Genomic DNA, 20,348 nt, shown 5'->3' on the forward strand with positions numbered 1-20,348 from the left:
TCTTTAGAGTTCTATTATGTAACAGTAGCAGTGTCTTGGCTTACTCACACAGTGTTGATATTCTTGATATCCACAATTAGGGTATGCATTTTGCTTTTAGAGTTGTGCCAAGGAATCTGTTTAGATGAATTCTGGTATTATGTAATTCCTCATCTGATTGGTTGCTTGCAATTGCAAGATATTTAACCATGGTTAGGTTATTTGGTCTACCTATAGAAAGAAGGAAAACCTGTTTCCAGACATTATAGAAGTGTAGTTAGTTACCATTTTTTAGCCTTCTAATTTTATAGCAGGTTGTCCAAAAGAGAATCTGCTTAAAATCATGCAGCAGACCTTAAAGGTCAAATTTTATTTTGTTACTTGTAAAGCTATCAGCTGCGTTAAAGTCAAAGATCCTGGGACATAGAACTTTTCTTACAGTTAACTTCTTTTATTCATGGTGACACCAGACCTGGAGGTCCTGGGTGGGATGGCATGGTCTGGTAGTCAGCTGCCTAGTAAGTGAGCCCTGCTGATTGTCCAGAACCGCAGCTCATCGTAACTCAGTGGGCTGAATTCAGCTTTTGGAGAAGTTTTCTTGCACCTGTGTGTGCGCACGTATATATGTTTTTTAAATCAAAGTAGTGCAGGTATACTTTCAAAAGTTTGAGTACCAAAAGAGAAGTAATGAGAAATAGCAGTTTCCTTTTCCATTCCTGTTGTCCTTCAAGCCTTTGTCCTCAAAAGAAAGCAATCTTTAACTCTTTTTAACTGCTTTAATTCTGTATTTGTTAAAAGATCCTCATCAGGGGGCATATTTATTGACTTTTAGAGAGAGAGGAAGGGAAAGAAAAACATCGGTGTGAGAGAAAAACATCGATTGGTTGCCTGTTAAGTGCCCCGACCTGGGATTAAATCCACAGTTTAGGCGTGTGCCCTGACTGGGGATTGAACATGAAAACTGTTGGTGAATGAGCCGATGTTTCAATCAACTGAGCTATCCAGCCAGGGCTTAACTCTGTATTTTTAATATACGCACATATGTATCTTCAACTACTTGTTGATTTATTAATTTTACTTTTTGTTTCTTACATGTCCTGCTTTCCCTTTTCAGGTCATGTTGTTCATAGTCTCACCTACTGGGTTCAAATCATGGCTCGTCACTTATAAAAGCTCTATAACCTTGGGTCAGTTACTTACCCTCTGTGATGTACCTTCCTCATCTATAAAGTAAGGCTAGGATAGATACTTATACCTCATAGTGTTATTGTGCGGATTGAACATACGAAAAGCATCTAATTTTTAGTTACATGAGAAATTAATGTTTACATTTTATGACTGAAAATACTGTTCATGACTGACTCAGGTAGTATATTTTGTAGAACTTTAAATTTTTCATGGAGCTACCTTATTAATTAATTAATTAATTAATTAATGTATAGAGAGAGAGAGGGGAAGGGAAGGAGAAAGAGTGGGAGAGAAACATCAGTGTGCGGTTGCCTCTGATGCACTCCCCACTGGGGACCTGGCCCACAACCCAGGCATGTGCCCTGACTGGGAATGGAACCTGTGACCCTTTGCTTCACAGGCCTGTGCTCAATCCACTGAACTACACCAGCCAGGGCAGAGTTGCCTAATTTTTAAGTCTTTATTTTTCTGTGTATCTGTTGTTAATTCTTTGCATATCCTTTGGTGATTTTTCAAAATTTACTCTTCAGCTATAATATGCATGGTCAAATGCATCCAATAATTATAAGTTACTTTATTTTGCTCTTTATAGACAGTGTTCCTAGAGCCCTCCATCCTCAGTTTCCATTTGCACTGTTTGTTCCACAGGCCTCATGCACTTGCCTTTGTCACTTTGCTATGTGGAGCCTCTATTTCTTGAATTCTCAATCTTTCTCCCCTTTTGGTTTACCCCCTAACATTAGTGGGACTTATTTCCTGTAGATTTCTTAAGAAAAGATACCTGGGGGTTAAAAAAATAAAATTAAACTAAGGTATTGAATTTGTTGGCATCAAATTCATAATCTCTTGTTACCATTTTAGTGTTTGTCTGTCTGGTGGTAACCCCTCTTTCAGGGATTTGCTTTCTCATTTTTTTTTTCTTTGATAGGCTAGCTGTAGTTTTGTCAGTTTTGTTTATTTTTTCCAAAGAATAGCTTTTGTCTTTGTTAAATGTCTATTTTTTACTGATTTCTGCTTTTACCACATTTATTTACTATTTCCTTTTTTTGTGGCTTACTTAACTTTTTATTTTCTAGCTTCTAGTGGTGGAACCTTGGTCATTGATTTTGGACTTTTTTCCCCTGATACAATCATTTTTCCCTAATATAAACATTCACGTAACAGTTTTTTTCGCTATATCTTGCAAAGTTTGATATGTTGCATTTTTGCTTTCAGTACAGATGTTTTTTTAATTTTTCTTATTTCTTCTTTGAACCATACATTATTTAGACATATGTTAAATTTCCATTTACTTGGAATTTTTTAAGATAATCTTTTAACATTTCAAATTTAATTTTTTTGAGGTAGAATGATATATTCACTATACTCTCATTCCTTTTAAATTTATTTACTCTTGTTTTATGATCCATTATATTTATCTTGGTGATATACTGTGTGCATGTAAAATTTATATACTCTTCCATTGTTGGATATAGTATTCTAGACATGTCAGATCAAGTTGATTCATAGCATTGTTCTTAGCTTTGTTTTTACTGATATTTGTTTTTGTGGTAGTCTATTAGTTGCTAACTAAGGGGTGTTAAAATCTGCTACACTGTGTGTGGAGTTACCTGCCTTTAAATATCTCAATTTCTTGATTCCTAAATTTTGAGGCACTCTTTTTATAAAATTCTCCCTCGTTATCTATGGTAGTGTTTTTTGTCTTTAGGTCTGTTTTATTTAATATCAAAATAGCAATTCTAGCCTTGTTTTTGTATGGCACGTCTGTCTGTTCATTACTTACAGCCTGTCTGAATCCTTTAAGTGTGTCTTTCTTGGGAGCATGTAGTTAGGTTTGCTTTGTTTTTTGTGTTGTTTTTTTTTTTCATTCTGATATCCCTCCCTGGCTTTTAATTGGAATGTTTGTGTTTAATGTAATTATTGATAGGATTGGTTCTGCCATTGTATTATTTGTTTTCTGGGCTTTCCCCCCTCTTTTTTACTCTCCTGTGGCCTTTTGGATCATTTGATTTAAAAAATTTGTTTTTCAGTTGTCCTTGCCCTATTTCCATTGCCATTTTTGTCTTTACATTATTTTTTGCTTGCTAAGATGACAATAAAGAGTGCAAAGTTAGGTTTGTATATTTAACATTAATGCCATCACTTCATATAAATGCAGAACTTGGTAACCCTGTAGGTCTCTGTGCCCTCTGCCCACCTTGATGTTACCGTTGTCATATGCATTATGTAGACATTCATTCAGAACCCCAACTGTGTTACAGTTTTGTTTTAAATAGTAACACATTTCTAAATACTAAAGAGGAAACATTTTATTTTTTTTATTTATTTTTATTTTTATTTTTTTATTTTTTAATATAATTTTTATTTAATTCTTGTTCAAGTACAGGTTTCTGTCTTATATTCCCAACCCTGCCCGCCCCCCACCCCATGCTCCCCGCCTCCCTCCCCTTTCCACCCCCCACCCTTAGTTATTGTCCATGTGTCTTTTATACTTGTTCATGTGAGTCCATTCCCTTTTCCCCTATGATTCTCTCCCCTCTCGACCCTGACAGCCTGTTCCATATTTGAGTGTCATTGGTCGTATTTTGCTTGCTTGTTTGGTTTGTTTAGATTCCTGTTAATGGTGAGATCATATGATATTTGTCTTTCACCGCCTGGCTTATTTCGCTCAGCATAATGCTTTCCAGTTCCATCCATGATGTTGCAAAGGGTAGTAGTTCCTTCTTCCTTTCTGCAGCATAGAATTCCATTGTGTAAATGTACCATAGTTTTTTGATCCAGTCATTTACCGATGGGCATCTAGGTTGCTTCCAACTCTTGGCTATCGTAAATTGTGCTGCTATGAACATCGGGGTGCATAGGTTCTTTTGGATTGGTGTTTCAGGGTTCTTAGGATATACTCCCAAGAGTGGAATTGCTGGGTCAAAAGGCACGTTCATTTTTAGTTTTCTTAGAAAATTCCATACTGTTTTCCATAGTGGTTGTACCAGTCTGCAATCCCACCAACAGTGAACTAGAGTCCCCTTTTCCCCACAACCTCTCCAGCACTTGTTGTTTGTTTCTTTGTTTATGATAGCCAATCTGACTGGTGTTAAGTGGTATCTCATTGTGGTTTTAATTTGCATCTCTCTGATAGCTAGTGATATCGAGCATCTTTTCATGTGTCTCTGGATTCTCTGTATGTCCTCCTTGGAGAAATGTCTGTTCAAGTCCTCTGCCCATTTTTTGATTGGGTTGCTTGTCTTCTTTGAGTGGAGCCGAATGAGTTCTTTGTATATTTTGGAGATTAAACCCTTATCTGAGGTATCATTGGCAAATATGTTTTCCCAAGCTGTTGCTTCTCTTTGTATCTTGATACTGTTTTCCTTAGCCATGCAGAAGCTTTTAATTTTGATGAGATCCCATTTGTTTATTCTTTCCTTTATGTTCCTTGCTCTAGGGGACGTATCAGTAAAAATATTGCTGCGTAGAATATCTGAGATTTTCTTGCCAAGGCTCTCCTCTAGGGTTTTAATGGTTTCACGGCTTATATTTAAGTCTTTTATCCACCTTGAATTTATTTTGGTGTATGGTGTAAGTTGGTGCTCAAGTTTCATTTTTTTGCATGTAGCTGTCCAGTTCTCCCAACACCATTTGTTGAAAAGGCTGTCTTTACTCCATTTTATGTTATTGCCCCCTTTGTCGAATATTAATTGACTGTAGAGAGTTGGGTTTATTTCTGGGCTCTCTGTTCTATTCCATTGGTCTATGTGCCTGTTTTTGTGCCAGTACCAGGCTGTTTTGATTACAGTGGCCTTGTAATACAGTTGAAGACCTACAGCAACATCGTACTCAATGGGCAAAAACTAAAAGCTTTTCCACTAAGATCAGGAACAAGACAAGGTTGCCCACTTTCACCACTTATATTCAATATAGTATTAGAAGTTCTAGCTGCAGCAATCAGACAAGAAAAGGAAATAAAAGGCATCCAAATTGGAAAGGAGGAAACAAAACTGGCATTGTTTGTAGATGACATGATAGTGTACATGGAAAACCCTATAGCCTCTACCAAAAAACTGCTGGAACTAATAAATGAATTTGGCATAACAGCGGGATACAAAGTCAATATCCAGAAATCAAAGGCGTTTTTGTATACCAATAATGAAGCAGCAGAAGCAGAAATCAGGAAAAAAATACCATTCGATATAGCAAAAAGAAAAATAAAATATCTGGGAATAAACCTAACCAAGGAGGTAAAAGACCTGTATGCAGAAAACTACACAATACTGAAGAAAGAAATCAAGGAAGACACAAATAAATGGAAACATATACCGTGTTCATGGATTGGAAGAATTAACATCATCAAAATGTCCATACTACCCAAAGCAATTTATAGATTCAATGCAGTACCTATTAAAGTACCAATGGCATATTTCACAGACATAGAACAAACACTTCAAAAATTTATATGGAACCAGGAAAGACCCCGAATAGCTGCTGCAATTTTGAGAAAGAAGAACAAAGTAGGAGGGATCACAATACCTGATAAAGAGGAAAAATTTTAAAATATACTCAACTTTTATCACTCCCTGTGTTGTCTTCGTTTCTGAAGAAACATTTCTCTCTATTAAATATTTTCAGCCCCAAGACCTTCTTTTACTGTTTCTTAAACTACAGATCAGCTGTTAATTCTCTTATCTTACTTTTACCTGAAATGTCTTTATTTTGCCTTTATTCCTCCAGTATATAGATACATGTTGGCTTAGGTATTCTCTCTCAGCTTTTTTTGTTTCATTTTCTTCTGGCAGCCATGGTTTCTGCTGAGAAGGGTGTCATTGCTTGAATTATTGTTTCTCTATATAAAATATATTGCTTTTCTGAGGCTGCTTTCAGTAACTTTTTAAATCTTCCATTATTAGAAATTTTATTCTAATAATAATTTTATTCTGTTGTGCCTTGGGTGTGGTTTTCTTTGAACTTGTTCTGTTTTAGCCTCACTGAGGTTGAATTTATAAATTTGTTTCCTTTTTAGTCTTTTGGAAAATTAATGAATATTATATTTCTTCAACATTTTTCCTGCTTTAGTCTCCTTTTTTTTTCCTTTGAGCCTCAAATTACATGTTTGTTTGTTTTTTTAGATTCCTTAAATGTTAAAAAGTTCATGTAGCTCTTTGTTTACTTAATTTTAAATCTTTTTTGTTCTTTAGAGTGGTTAGATTCTATCAGTTTAAATTCACTGGCTTTTTCCTCTGTCAGCCCCATTGCACTATGGATCCCATCCATTGGATTTTTTTATGTCACATTTTTTGTTTCATTACAAAATTTCTTTTTTTGTTTTCTATTTCTCTACTGAGATTCCCTGTCATTTCATTGATTTCAAGGTAATTTTGCTTTACTTCCTGGAATAGCAATAATGCTGCTTTGAAATTCTTGTGACTATAATCTGAGTCACTTAGAACTGGCATCTCCTGATTGTCTTTTCCCTGGTGAGTGATTTATATTTCCTAGTATTTTTTATTTCTAGTAATTTTGCTTTTATCCTGCATCTTCTGAGTGTTGTGCTGTGATGCTCTGGAGAATGTAGATGTTTTGTTTTAGAGGCTGTCGGCTTAGCTTCCGATTCTAGTACTATCACACATACTGTTCAGTGGTTCAGATCTAAGCTTAATTCTTGGAGCTTTACCGATCTACTTTGGGTAAGTCCTACACATGCATCGTTCAAGGGTTAGTGATTGCCCTTCACTTTCTGCCCTCTCCAGGCTCCATTCCATGCCTCCTTGGACTAGAAATAGCAAGGTTTTTATTGGGGTTTTAGCAACCTAGGCTGTGGTTTCTCTCCTTAGCTGTGGTTGTACCTCAGAGCAAAGCTGAGAAATGAAAAAATATATATAAAGGAGAAACTCTTATCTGTGCAAGTTGCTTTTCTTAAGGTTTTAACTTCTTTCTACATCCCTGTTTTCTTTAAAAGTTTAGAATGCTATAGGTAGTCATTTTTTTGTATTTTGTTCCAGGTTTATATTTGTTGTCAGTGGGAGGACTGGCCTGCAGGGGCCTACACTGTCCTGCTGGAACTTGAGCTAACTGTAGATTTTGAGATTTTTGTTTTTCTACTCCCTGCATTAACTTTCCTCCTAATATTTTTGTTTTGTCTTTCTTTCCTGTTGGAGATGTTTTTATTTTTATTTTTCAAATTTGGGTTTCTTCTCTGCCTTTTTAGGTACTCTGAGTTGTGCTTTGCGTGCTTTTGACTTGTGGACTAGTGGGCTTCAGTGTTACGTTAGTTGTTGGTAATCCAGCCTTTTCACAGAGGGCCTCCCAAATGTCAGTGTCTGTACTTTAGTTAGGAAGCTATGACAGTAGTTTAGGTAAGGGATAATAATGGCTTAGGTTAGAGTAGTAGCATTGAAGAAGAGTAGATGGATACATTCAAAGATGTGTGTGTGTAGTGCCCTGGCTGGTGTAGCCCAGTGGATTGAGTGCGGGCCTGTGAACCATAGGATCCTGGTTTGATTCCCAGTCAGGGCACATTCCTGGGTTGCAGGCCAGTTCTCAACAAGGGATGTGCGAGAGACAACCACACATTGATATTTCTTTCCTGCTCTCCTTCCCTTTCCCTCTAATGATAAATAAACTATATATATCTATAGATATAGACACAGATATAGATATATGTGTGTGCATATATAGACATATATACATATCTAGATATACAGATATAGATATATGTGTGTATATATAGATACATATAGATATAGATATATATACACACATATATCTATATCTGTGTCTATATCTATATGTGTGAAGATGTGTGTGTAGTATACTTACAGCATCAGAAGTAATCATAAAGGTAGTCTTGTGGCAGAGTAGATGACTACATGTACATTTTTATTGGCAGCATCTTGAAATAGAACAAACCTGAATTTATCGAGCTCGCCAGTGTCCTTTCCTTTCCCCTCTTCTTTCCCCACAGGCGTGAATCTCTTAAACTCTAAGGGATCTCATGAGACTTGCAACCAGGGGAGCGGTGGGCAACGGCAGCCTGTCCTGGGCTAACCCCCTGAACCTGTCTCCTTTTCTCNATATCTATATCTGTGTCTATATCTATATGTGTGAAGATGTGTGTGTAGTATACTTACAGCATCAGAAGTAATCATAAAGGTAGTCTTGTGGCAGAGTAGATGACTACATGTACATTTTTATTGGCAGCATCTTGAAATAGAACAAACCTGAATTTATCGAGCTCGCCCGTGTCCTTTCCTTTCCCCTCTTCTTTCCCCACAGGCGTGAATCTCTTAAACTCTAAGGGATCTCATGAGACTTGCAACCAGGGGAGCGGTGGGCAGCGGCAGCCTGTCCTGGGCTAACCCCCTGAACCTGTCTCCTTTTCTCTGACTCCTCAGTGAGCTAAAAACAGCCCCACCTCAGCTGTTCTTTCCTATAATGTTTTTAGGGAGCCAAACCAGCCCCACTTAGGCGGTCTCCTCTTGCTTCTATCCTAAGCCCTTCCTTGTTTCACTGTCCCCAGCTTTAATAAATGTACTCTCAAAATTAAAAAAGAAACAGAAAAGAAAGAGCCTGGACTTAGAGACAGTAAAACCTGATTTGAATATTTCTTTTCCCCCAACTAGGTGTGTCAATTCGGTTATTTAAAGTTTGTTCTATCCTACTCACCTCAGAGGGCTATTTATGGACTAAAGTAGATGATACATATAAAATGCTTTAAAAAAACTAACATTTTATTTATTAGGTTTTTACTATATCAGACATTCTGAGTATGTACAGGTGTTCATTTTTGTGCTCTTTATAAAAACTAAATGAGAAAATAGACCCTATTTTACAGATTATAAAAATGAGGCTCTTGCAGGTTACAGAGTAAGTGCTGGGACCTAGGTTTGGATCTAGAAATGTTGGGTACACGATGCCGGTGTACTTAATCGGGATGCTGCTTATTCTTAGTCCAATGTTAGTGATTGAATAGGCTCAGAAATATCGGTGCCAGTATTTTGGTTTTTCCCATTTATCTGTACATAATCCTACATAGTGCTTTTTTCATTGCCCTTGTTAAAAGCAAAATTAATGTATAATGAAATACTTCCATGTCATTTTCAGAGTTTTAAGTATGCTAAATAAAGGTTTCTATTTAAAGCAAAATTGTCTCTCAAAATGTGAAGTTAAAAACTTACATTGCCAGGTTTTTTCCTCCTCTAAGACTACTTGGTAAATTTCTTTATTTTATTTTATTTTATTTATTTTTAGAGAGAGGGGAAGGGAGGGAGAGAGGGAGAGAGAGAAATGTTGATTGGTTGCCTCTTTTCATGCCCCCAACTGGGGACCTGGCCGGCAACCCAGGCATGTGCCCTGACTGGGAATTGAACCAGCGACCTTTCTGTTTGCAGGCCGGCACTCAATCCACTGAGTCACACCAGGCAGGGCTAAATTTGTTTTATTATGTGTGCTGACAATTGGAATTCGAATTCCTTAGAAAACTACTTACTCAGCTTCTCTCTGCACACTGTTTTTCCTGTGGTTTCTTCAGAGGCACAGGTTGTATTTTTATCTCGTGCATATTTGCTTCTAGAGCAAATCAGTGCAGTAATGGAATTCACCTGTATAAATTTTTATTGGAAAATGCCAGCCCTGTCAAATTTTATGGAAAACCTTGGTGTAACATTGTTTTCATATTGACTAATACCTTTAGAAATGTGGCATTATAGTGGTCATTGTAATAGGAGAATTAGTGTCATTTATACAGGAATAAATATATATGGGCTTGTGATTGCTAACTTTTTGAGAGAAACAGAATGTGTGTGTGTTCTGTATTTGTTTCTGATGTCATGAATTTACTCAGCTTATGTGTACATGTTTATCAGCCAACTTTTGAGGGCTTGTTATGACATATAACACTTTGATGGATGAGCCCTTCAACCAACTGTTGCCTGCAGTGGCATCTTGGCATTTGCTCTGCTTCCTGGATGAATCATCAACAGCATGTCCTGGGAATTGATACTACTGTGTTTAGTTTTGCTTGGGGGTTCTGTTCTTAGCGTCTCTGTTTGCTGAGGGAAGAACAGAACTTTCTCTGAAGAAAGGTGTTATTTCAGGCCTGGTCCTTCTTGGCTCCCTGATCTACCTGTAATAGAATATGTAAACTTTATTTTCCTTATTCCCCATGCTGCAGCCCTTGCCTCTGAGCTCCTAGTTGTTAGAAGCTTGAAGTTCTAGAGCTTGATGGGTTGGGATTTGTATCTTATTTCCTGCACTGAATATAGTAGCTACAACATATTAGTGGTTTAGTAAAGTTGGTGCAGTGACTGATTGATAACTGACTGACTGAATGAAAATGAATGCATTACAGAAAGATCAAGCTCAAAGACCCAATCAAGGTTATGCAGCTAGGAGGTGGTAGATCTATATCTTAAATGAGAGCTTCTGGCATCAGAGTACCTTCTTTTCTAGTCATGTACAGCAACTACTTGGTCATCTAAAAGAATGAAACAAACAAGACAGTTCACCATACTGATTTTTTAGATGAAGAATGCTTGTAATTGTAACTTAAACAATATTATATGGAATTAGTTGGCTTATGCCCTTGCAAATGAAACCAGTAATACACCATTTAGTTCTCTCTGGTCTCTGTGTTGGGGGTAGTCTCCACAGCTCTGGGTTCAGTTTTAGGTAAGAGTAGAGTTGGCAGAGGAATATCCAGAGCCCCTGTGAAAGGAACAGGGTGAATAGTCAAAGGTAGGAGGCAAGGGAAGGGGGGGGGGCAGTTCTCCAGAAGCTAAGGAAAAACCAGTTAGAACACTCAACTCAACTGTGTTGGCTGTATTAAAGATTTTTCGTAGAGTGAGGACTGAGTAAAGGTTTTTGGACTTAACAATTAAAAAGGTCAATGTTCTTTGCAAGAGCAGTTGAAGTGAAAGCCGGATGGTAATGGATTAGGAAGGAAATGAGCATCGGAAGTGCACAGAATGATGATAGATATNGTAGTCTCCACAGCTCTGGGTTCAGTTTTAGGTAAGAGTAGAGTTGGCAGAGGAATATCCAGAGCCCCTGTGAAAGGAACAGGGTGAATAGTCAAAGGTAGGAGGCAAGGGAGGGGGGGGGCAGTTCTCCAGAAGCTAAGGACAAACCAGTTAGAACACTCAACTCAACTGTGTTGGCTGTATTAAAGATTTTTCGTAGAGTGAGGACTGAGTAAAGGTTTTTGGACTTAACAATTTAAAAGGTCAATGTTCTTTGCAAGAGCTGTTGAAGTGAAAGCCGGATGGTAATGGATTAGGAAGGAAATGAGCATCGGAAGTGCACAGAATGATGATAGATATATATTTTTTTCTCTTAGGATGTTTGTCACTGAAGGAAAGAGGGAGGGATAGAAATAGGTTGAAAAGTACTAAGAAAAGTTTATTTTAGCTAGGGGGCAGGTTTTTTTCTTTTTTTTAAGTATGGTGTGAACAAGAGTATATGTGTGGGTAGAGAGAAAGAAGTTAGTGGAGAAAAAGGAGAGATGTTATTTAAAGGAAAAGGGATCCTTTGGGAGGCAGGATCTTCTCTGTACAGTTGTCTGGCATTTAGGAGCAAAGACTATAAGTCAGGCTGGATGCCATCATGATAAATTTAGAGATGCAGGGGGGGAGATAAGTTGGAGGAATTTTTGCTTGAAAACCTGTTTTCCTCTGAAGTAGGAAAAGAGTTTCATGGTTGGAAGTGGGGAATAGGAGAGCAGTGGAGCTGAAACACCTGCCGTGGTGGTGACTGGTTCTGACAGCACAGCTGGGATGGAGATTAAATTTGTCTTGGCACCAGTCCACACAGTTATGGACGTGTTTTCCTCCCGCTACCAGGAGATAGTAGACTTGTCTCTAATTGGGCCTCAGTGGGGTAGATGGGACAGAGGGTGTGGGAACTAGGAAATGGAGGGTGTCCTGCAAGGTTTTCACTTAGTAGTCTAGGCACGTTGGCTAGAAAGTAACCAGGTGGCAGCAAATGGAGAGCCCAAAGAATAGACGTAATGCAAGCAAGGGAGTGAGAAAGATAAAAGCCAGGAGGTTGTGACCTGGAAGTAAAATGTAGAAATACAATATCTTCCGGTAGAAGCAGTTCTAGATCAGGTCAGGGAAGAACTGATATAGTTACTGGACCCTTCAACTCTGGATATTACTACTTCCTCTCTCACAGTTGAGGTGTTAAGTTGGTCTTACCCATCTTACATATAGTAGGATTTAAGATAGAGGAGGTAATATTGGGGGTGTAGAGCTGGCTTGTAAGTCTTCTTCACTGCGGATTGTTTGAACCCTTGCAAATATTAATCAGATCAGGATGAGAGTGGGTCTGGCAGGCTGTATAGACAGTGTGAAAGAGACAGGCTCTTGATCTAGAATCAGCAGCTTCAAGAAAATCTTCCTTGTTTTCTTGTTCCCAGAGGAAGGGGGCTTTGTGCCAGGATTAACGTTCTTGTTTGAGAGGCCTTTGTGGAGTGTAGTGTGCCATCCAAGGAAAACTGGATTTTGATTAAAAGTGGAAAAATCAATTTGAAAAGTAACCGAAGGCATACAGGTTTTTAATGATCATGTTGGGCTTCCACTAAGCAACAGAGTGCAACTTGTTAGAAGCTGGATCGTAGCATTTCCAGGTATCTGTTTTTATACAATATATTTTTCTACTTCCTTACCATATATTTTATTTTTGCTTAAACTTTACTTTGAAATAATTTTAGACTTATAGAAAAGTGTGGGGGAAATAGTAAAGAATTCCTATATAGTATTCACCCAGTTTCCTTAAATGTTGACATTTTATCATATTTGCTTTGTGATTCATTCTCTCCCCCCACATATACTATATACATATATAGTATATATACATGCATACATACTACTTATATACTAAAAAATTTTTATCCTCACCCGAGGATATGTTTTTATTAATTTTAGAGAGGAAGGGGGGGTGCAGAGAGAAATGTCGATATCAGAGAGAAACATCAGTTGGTTGCCTCCTGCATGAGCCCCGACCCAGCATTGAACTCAGAACTTAGGTATGTGCCCTGACGAGGAATCAAACCCTGGAGCGTACAGGGTGGTGCTCAGCCCACTGAGCCAAGGTCACACTTTATTTTTTTCTGAAACGTCTGAAAGTAAGTGGCAGACATGTTATCCCTTTACATCTAAATATTTCAGTGTATGTTTTCTAAAAACAAAGACATTTTCTCAAAGTACAGTGTAATTATCAAAGTAAATAACATGGAAACATTGTAAACTAGAAACATACTTCATCCCTTTTTCTGCTTATGCCTTTTATAATAAAGAACCCTCCCTTTTAAGAGTAGAATCTAGTTCATAATTAGATACTGTGCTTAATTATCATCTTAGTATCTTTGTTTTTTTTTAAGATTTTATTTATTTTTAAAGAAAGCTGAGACGGGGGATCACGCACCAGCTGGGAGAAGGAAGGTCCTGGCTCAGTCTCTTTCAGAATGTCTGCTGATGTCTGAAACATGCCAGAATTCCCAGTGTTCGCTTGTCACCCTGTACTTCCAGTCTGGCTTTGAATGCAGCCACTTTATCTTCCGACTGGAACACTGTTGTCATTCTCCCCTGAAGTGACTTAGTTCATCGAGCAGGTTGAATATGTCACACAAATAAGCAAGTTGTATGACCCATTTTGTGTCACTGAAATGTGCTGCCAGTTGTGACTGTTTTTCTGGTAGAAATCTCTGGAGTGGCTCTCGAAACTCAGAAACTGTCCAGTGATCTACCTTAGAAAGCCATCTCGCTTCTCTGCGTAAGATTTGTGTGCTCACGTCCATCTCTTCACAGAACTAAGCAAACAGACGTGAGTTAAGGGCATGTGCTTTAACGTGGTTGATGATTTTAATCACATCCTGCGAAACATTGCTAAGTTCAGGTGACGTTTTTCAGCTAGCCAGCATTTCTCTATGGACGACACAGTGCCTAGACTCACATTCAGGAGCAACCTCTTTGACCTGAGTAGTCAGACCAGAAAGTGGTCCCGTTGTGGCAGCCGCTCTTTCCAGGCACATACTGACACAGAATGGCCAGTGCAGCTTTCCTGATGCGTCATCATTCAGAGACTTGAGTAGGTCTGCAGCTGCGGTGTTGGCTGGCAAAAAAGCGCACATAACATGTCCTCACACACATCCTCCTGAGAAATGTAGCGCACAGAAACAAGCATTGGTGCCCTGTTGTCAACATCAGTAGACTCGTCACCCTGGATTGCGTGCCACAGTGACTCATTAATCCTCTGACAACCGTGCCTCAGTATCTGCTATTCCATCAGTTCATCTAGTTACCGTGTGAGCTGAAAGAGGAACATGTGCCACCCTTTGACCTGTAGCCTGTCCTAAAAGTTTGCGACAAATGTCCTTAGCATGAGGTAGGATCAACTCTTGACCAATAATAGTATAGGACTGCTTAGCTTTAGCAACGTTAGCTACTAAGAATGATGCTCTCAGTGCAGACACATTTGATGAAATGCTGGCCTTCAATAATTGCTTCTCTTCATGTTTCCATGTTCACGTTGTTTTTTTTTAAAGTCCAACGGCTTTTTTTTTATTGCAGGGTTCTTGGTCTCCATGTGGTGAAGCAGTTTCATGGCTTTGATGGGTAGCTGGTTGCCACATATTATACATAGCAGGCTTGGAGAATGTGAAGCACCTGGTGCAATGATCCTGTAATTTAAGTAGAATTCTAAGTATTGTCTTTTAAGTACACCTTTCTTTTTGTGGCAATCTTAGAGTCTTCTGGTATCTTATCATTGGGTCTTGGCCCTTTGCAAAGGAGCTCTTCAGTGACATTTGTTTTTTACTCCTTTTGGCTGGCCAGGGTTGTCATGTGGGCTCACCCAAACAGTGACTGAGACAAGTATGCAGTGCAGCAGAGAGGTGCAGGCGGAAGTGATAAATAAAATAATGGGCAGGACATGTGCGGACTAAGTGTCAGATTCTGACTTAAAGCCTGCCACCAGATGAGGCTTGTCACTTGTCACGCACTGTATGAGTCTGCAAGCCATTGATTTACCAGGGTCTCTGTGCAGCCCACCCTCTCTGCTAATGATGGTCTGCACTTACAGCCACTCCCCAGCGCCAGCATCACCGCCTCAGCCCCACCCTTGATCATCAGCATTAGATTCTCATAAGGAGAACGCACCCTAGGTCCCTCGCCTGTGCAGTTCACAGTAGGGTTCGAGCTCCTGTGAGAATCTAATGCCCGCGCTGATCTGACGGGAGGCGGAGCTCAGGCAGTAACGTGAGCGATGGGAAGCTCCTGGAGATACAGATGAAGCTTTGCTCACCTGCCCCACTCACCTCCTGCTGTGTGGCCCCAGTCCATGCCCAGGGGTTGGGGACCCCTGCTTTTGGGAATGAAAGGGGTGGAGAGAATGTTAAATTGAGGGGGGCCCTGCAGCAGTAGGTGTGAAGTGGGACTGTCCTGGGATCCACAGGTGTGTGGCTATCCTAGTTATACACTAGCCTTGCTAGATAATCATCTGACGTCAAATCACCAAGGTGACTCAGCCCCCCTGCAGCCTAGATGGTGACAGCCTAGATTTGGTGCCCTGTGACTTCTGGCTTTTCCCAAAATTAAAATCACCTTTGAAAGCGAAGCGATTTCAGGCTGTTAATGAGATTCAGGAAAATACAACAGGGCAGCTGATGGTGATTGGGAGAAGTATGTGAGGTTCCAAGGAGCCTACTTTGAAGGGAACTGAGGCATTGAAAAACGGTGAAACTTAACCATTTGTAACAGCACAGATGGACCTGGAGGGTATTATGCTCAGTGAAATGTCAGTCAGAGAAGGACAAGTACCATATGATTTCACTTATTTGTGGAGCCTAAAGAACAGTCTAAATGCACAAACAAACAAACAGACTCATAGATACAGAGAACATACTGATGTTTGCCAGAGAGGTGGGGTGGAGGTTGGGGCTAGGCAAAAAAGGTGAGGGGATGGAGAAGTACAGATTGGTAGTTACAAAACTGTCACGGGGATGTAAAGTACAGCATAGGGAATATAGTCACTAATATTGTAATCTGTGTGTATGGTGCCAAGGGGGTACTAGGAATATTGGGGGGAATGCTTTGAGGTGAGGTGAGGTGATGGTCTAACCACAATGCTGTATACCTGAAATTAATAGAAAATAATATCGAATGAAGAGAATAAATATACTTTTGAGTGAAGGAAAAAGTGAATATGGAAGTTCTGTGCTATAGTGCTAGAGACTGTTAACTTAGTTACTGGGTTTTACTGTTGGCATGTGTCAAATGTTCACTATCAATTATAATTTTGTAAAAATGAAACTGAAGGTTTAGGTAGAGCAGGTGAAATAAATTGGTATGTTCTACTGGTTCCAGAGCTTTGTTTCTGAGGTCATCTGCAAAAGTACCTGTAATTACTTTAGTTATTTGAATAAATCATGACAGGCTTTAAAAATGAGCAGGTCCTTCTGGGGAGCACATTTATGTATTAAGGAGGCTAACGTGTGAGGAACTAGAGGAGAGCTGTTTTGTGATACAGGATTTTTCTCTTTAGCATAATTCATCTGCATTTTACAGTATTAATAGTAGTTTGGAAAAGTGGTTTACTCTTTTTGACAACTTCAGTTATTTGTTTTAGTTGCTACTGCTTAGTGTCTATCTGTACGCTACTTTTATTCGCGTTTTCTTGCTCATCTAACATTTTCCTTCTGAAAGTATCATTATAGATAACTAAGTCAGGACTTCTCCTGGGTACCTTGTAGTGGGAAGCATGGGGGACGCTTTGTGACACCAGGGCTAGTGCCGCCCGGTCAGGAGCCAGGGCATCTCGTGCCTACTTGGTATTGTGATTGTATCATTAGGGTTTGACTTTGTAATAGACAGTGATTGATGTATGGTAGACAGTATTTTCTTGAGACTGAATTAATCAGAATCTATTGTAATCATGACTTTTTTCTTTATAAATTCTTACAATTTGAACTTCTTTTTGTAAAGAAACTAAAAATTCTGAAGTTTTTAGTGACTGATTAGGTCTCTTTAAAGTTTTTTGTTCATCTTTTTAAATGCTATTTTACTTTCTTTACAGCTAAAAAATGATCCTTTGCCCAAAACAATCTTTAAAAATGAGTGTCAATTTTTAAAAAATAGAATCACATGAATATTTCTTGTATCATTTGTTCTCTTAGCTTCACAACGAAGAGGATAATTCAGAATCACCTGCTGCGGAGCAGCCATCGGCCTCAGCCCCAGCACCGCAGACCGTGCGGACTGTTCCCGCGGCGCTGGTGCTCGAAACGGACCCCTCCCCGCCACCCTACAGTAGCATCACCGTGGAGGTACCGACGACTTCAGGTATCGTGTCTGTTGTGAAACAGCTAACAGTGTTTTTGATAGTGCAGGCTTTTGTTCCTCAGTTTTTTACCAGTATGGTTTTGTGTACACACACATATATACATACGTGTGGGTGTATCTACCTATATAGTCACAAAGTGAGGTGTTGTTCGTGGTAAGTGTGAGAATGTGGTATAGGGTATGAATGTGGTTCTGTCCCATACACATGGTAGTAATTGGACACAAGGCACTGATTCCTGCTTGCTGCTTGCTCATCCTTCAGTCATTCCAGAGCTACCCTCATCTATTTCTCAGACCACAGTTTGCATTTTTCCCTGGCAACACTAATCATTAGAGTGTTTTTCATCTGATCTTGTATACTATTTTAAATAAACTCTAAATATTTTATATGTTTATTATGAAATATTTTAAAAATCAGTTATTGGAAAACATTTTAATGTAAAAAACTTCCATCACAGTGTATCATCTTTCTGATCTCTTACTCTATGGTGTCATCTACCTCCCTCAGACTCATGCTAGCTTTCTCTGGTTGTCATTTTTGCTTGTCTGGATTTTATCTAGACCACATGGGCTGTGTCAGAGACCCAGTATTTTTTACACCACATTTGTTTGCTTCTTCATGTACTTAGTGAAGATGATCTTCACATTGGTATTCTCACTAATTAAATTAATAAAGGCTTACTCCTGTTTGTATATAATATTATTTGATTAATGTGCTTATTCAGCACCCAGTTTGATGCAGTTTTTATGTTGATTTATATCAATTTTATTTGTTTGGCCATAAGATTTAACAGCTAGATTGGTGCTTTCCAAAATTTATTATGGGCTAGCCCTTCTTCATTATTTTACAAGTTTCCAGAGTATATAGTACAGTGAATTTACTATCCTAGATTTTTAAAAAAATTATTAATACTTGATACATATGAATGATGGAAGATACTAAAAGTGAAATTGTAGTCTCTTTGTTGTGATTACCATTGCTAAGTGTGTACCAAAACACCTCAGAGTTACTGGAGTAAAATGACAATCATTTATTATTATTAATACTCATGGTTTTTAGGGGAGACTGGGCTCTAAGCAGTCTTCTCTCAGGGTCCTCTGTGATTTTCATCCGATGGCGACTGGGTTTGGAGGTGACCTGCAGGCTTTCCTATTCACATGATTGACAGTTGACTCAGGCTGCGCCTAGGGCCTCCGATGAGGCCTTCCCCCTCACCTCTACCGGCCTCTTGTGTCTGGGCTTCGTCGCTTGATGGAGGCTGGGTTCCAAGAAAACAAGCATTATGAGAGACAGCCGGATGGAAGCTAAATCACCTTTTATGACATTGCCTCAAAAGTCGCAGTGTCACATTTGCCACATTTGGCTTGTTAGAAATGAGTCCCTAAATTTATTCCTTATTCAAGACTCTTGAGAAATGTCCCACCTCTGAGTGGAGGAGTTTCAGATGAGAGGCTAATGTTTAAACACACCGCACCTGCCCAGTGCCCTTTCCTCCGGTGCCAAATTGTCCTCGATGGTCTTCCTCATTTCCGCGAATGTCTCCAGCAGGTCGGAAACCTTGGAGTCATCTTTTTCGGACCTTATCATAAAGTTAGACTTTTTCTCCTTCAATTTTTGATGTAATGAAGTATGTTATTAATAGATTTTTTCTTTAATCCATCTCTGTATTCCTGGAGTAAATTCTTTTTGTCTTCATATTCTAGTCTCTTCTGGATATAGTCATGAATGTTTTTGCAGCTTTGTTAGTGGGATCTGTAATTTACTTTATGTGCTATATGTGTGATTTAGGTTTTAATATTATGGACGCAACATAAAATGAATTGAGAAGCTTCTCATTTTTCTATTATCTGAAATAGATAATAGAGTAATAGGTAATAGAGTTTTGATAATGTAGCATGGCATTTTAGTGTTAAATAAATTCTTCCTGTAAAACAAGTTAAGCCTAGTACCTAGATGTTCAGTTATTCTTAGAATCTTCCCTGATTACTGCATTATTTTCTACAACTGCGCTAACAGGCCATTTATAACTATAATGGAGTATAAGAACTGACTATTTCTAGAATTGTGTATCTTCGTGTAGTGAAAACTACCAGCGTAAGTTTTTTAGGGTCTGAGTCTTCTTTCCTTCCTTTCTGTGTTTTTTTTCCCATTACCATTTATTCCCCTTGTACCCTCTTCTGCCTCTATCCCCTCCTTTCACTCCTTCCACCCACAGTTACCACACTGTTGTCCATGTGCGTGAGTTCTTTTCTTTTTTCCTTTTTTAAAGATTTATTTTTAGAGAGAGGGGGGAAGGGAGGGAGAAAGAGAGGGAGAGAAACATCAATTTGGGGTTGCTTCTTGTGCACCCTCTACCCGGGACCTGGCCCACCACCCAGGCAGGTACTCTGAGTGGGAATCGAACTGGCAACCCTTTGGTTATCAGGCTAGCACTCAATCCACTGAGCCACACCAGCCAAATTTCTTTTTCTTTTTTGATGATCCACCACTGCCAACCCTGCCTCTAGAGCTGTCAGCCTGCTCTCTATCCATGCATCTCCTTATTTTGCTTGTTCATTCAGTTTATTCATTAGATTCCACATATGAGTGAAATGATGTGGTATTTGTCTCTCTCTGGCTGGCTTATTTCACTTAGCATAATGCAGTATGGGTTATGATTTCAGCACAAGGATCTTGGTAGCTGACTGACCCTTCAGACCTCTCCCCAGAGCCACCAGGCCCAGACTATCATTTGTCTCTAGTCCACTCTGCCCTCCCTTAACTGAAGCCCAGGGTGCATGGATTCAAATGAAATGTTGTGTGTTGGTCCCTCATGATGGTGTCTGATTCTCTAGTCCTCTCTCCCTGGTGCACAG

General features: G+C 39.1%; 1 protein-coding gene across 2 annotated transcripts in view; it reads left to right on the top strand.

Annotated features, from left to right (window-relative positions):
* Window positions 1-20,348, top strand: part of NDFIP2 (Nedd4 family interacting protein 2) — a 57,041-nt gene that overhangs the window by 9,246 nt on the left and 27,447 nt on the right. For both annotated transcript variants that reach the window (XM_037059403.1, XM_037059404.1), the window contains exon 2: window positions 17,327-17,492. In XM_037059403.1, coding sequence (XP_036915298.1) covers window positions 17,327-17,492 — 166 coding nt within the window. The remainder of the gene's footprint in view (window positions 1-17,326; window positions 17,493-20,348) is intronic.

Source organism: Sturnira hondurensis, unplaced genomic scaffold, assembly GCF_014824575.4.
Source record: "Sturnira hondurensis isolate 20B ecotype Veracruz unplaced genomic scaffold, ASM1482457v3 Scaffold0010812, whole genome shotgun sequence".
In the NCBI taxonomy this organism is placed as follows: domain Eukaryota; kingdom Metazoa; phylum Chordata; class Mammalia; order Chiroptera; family Phyllostomidae; genus Sturnira; species Sturnira hondurensis.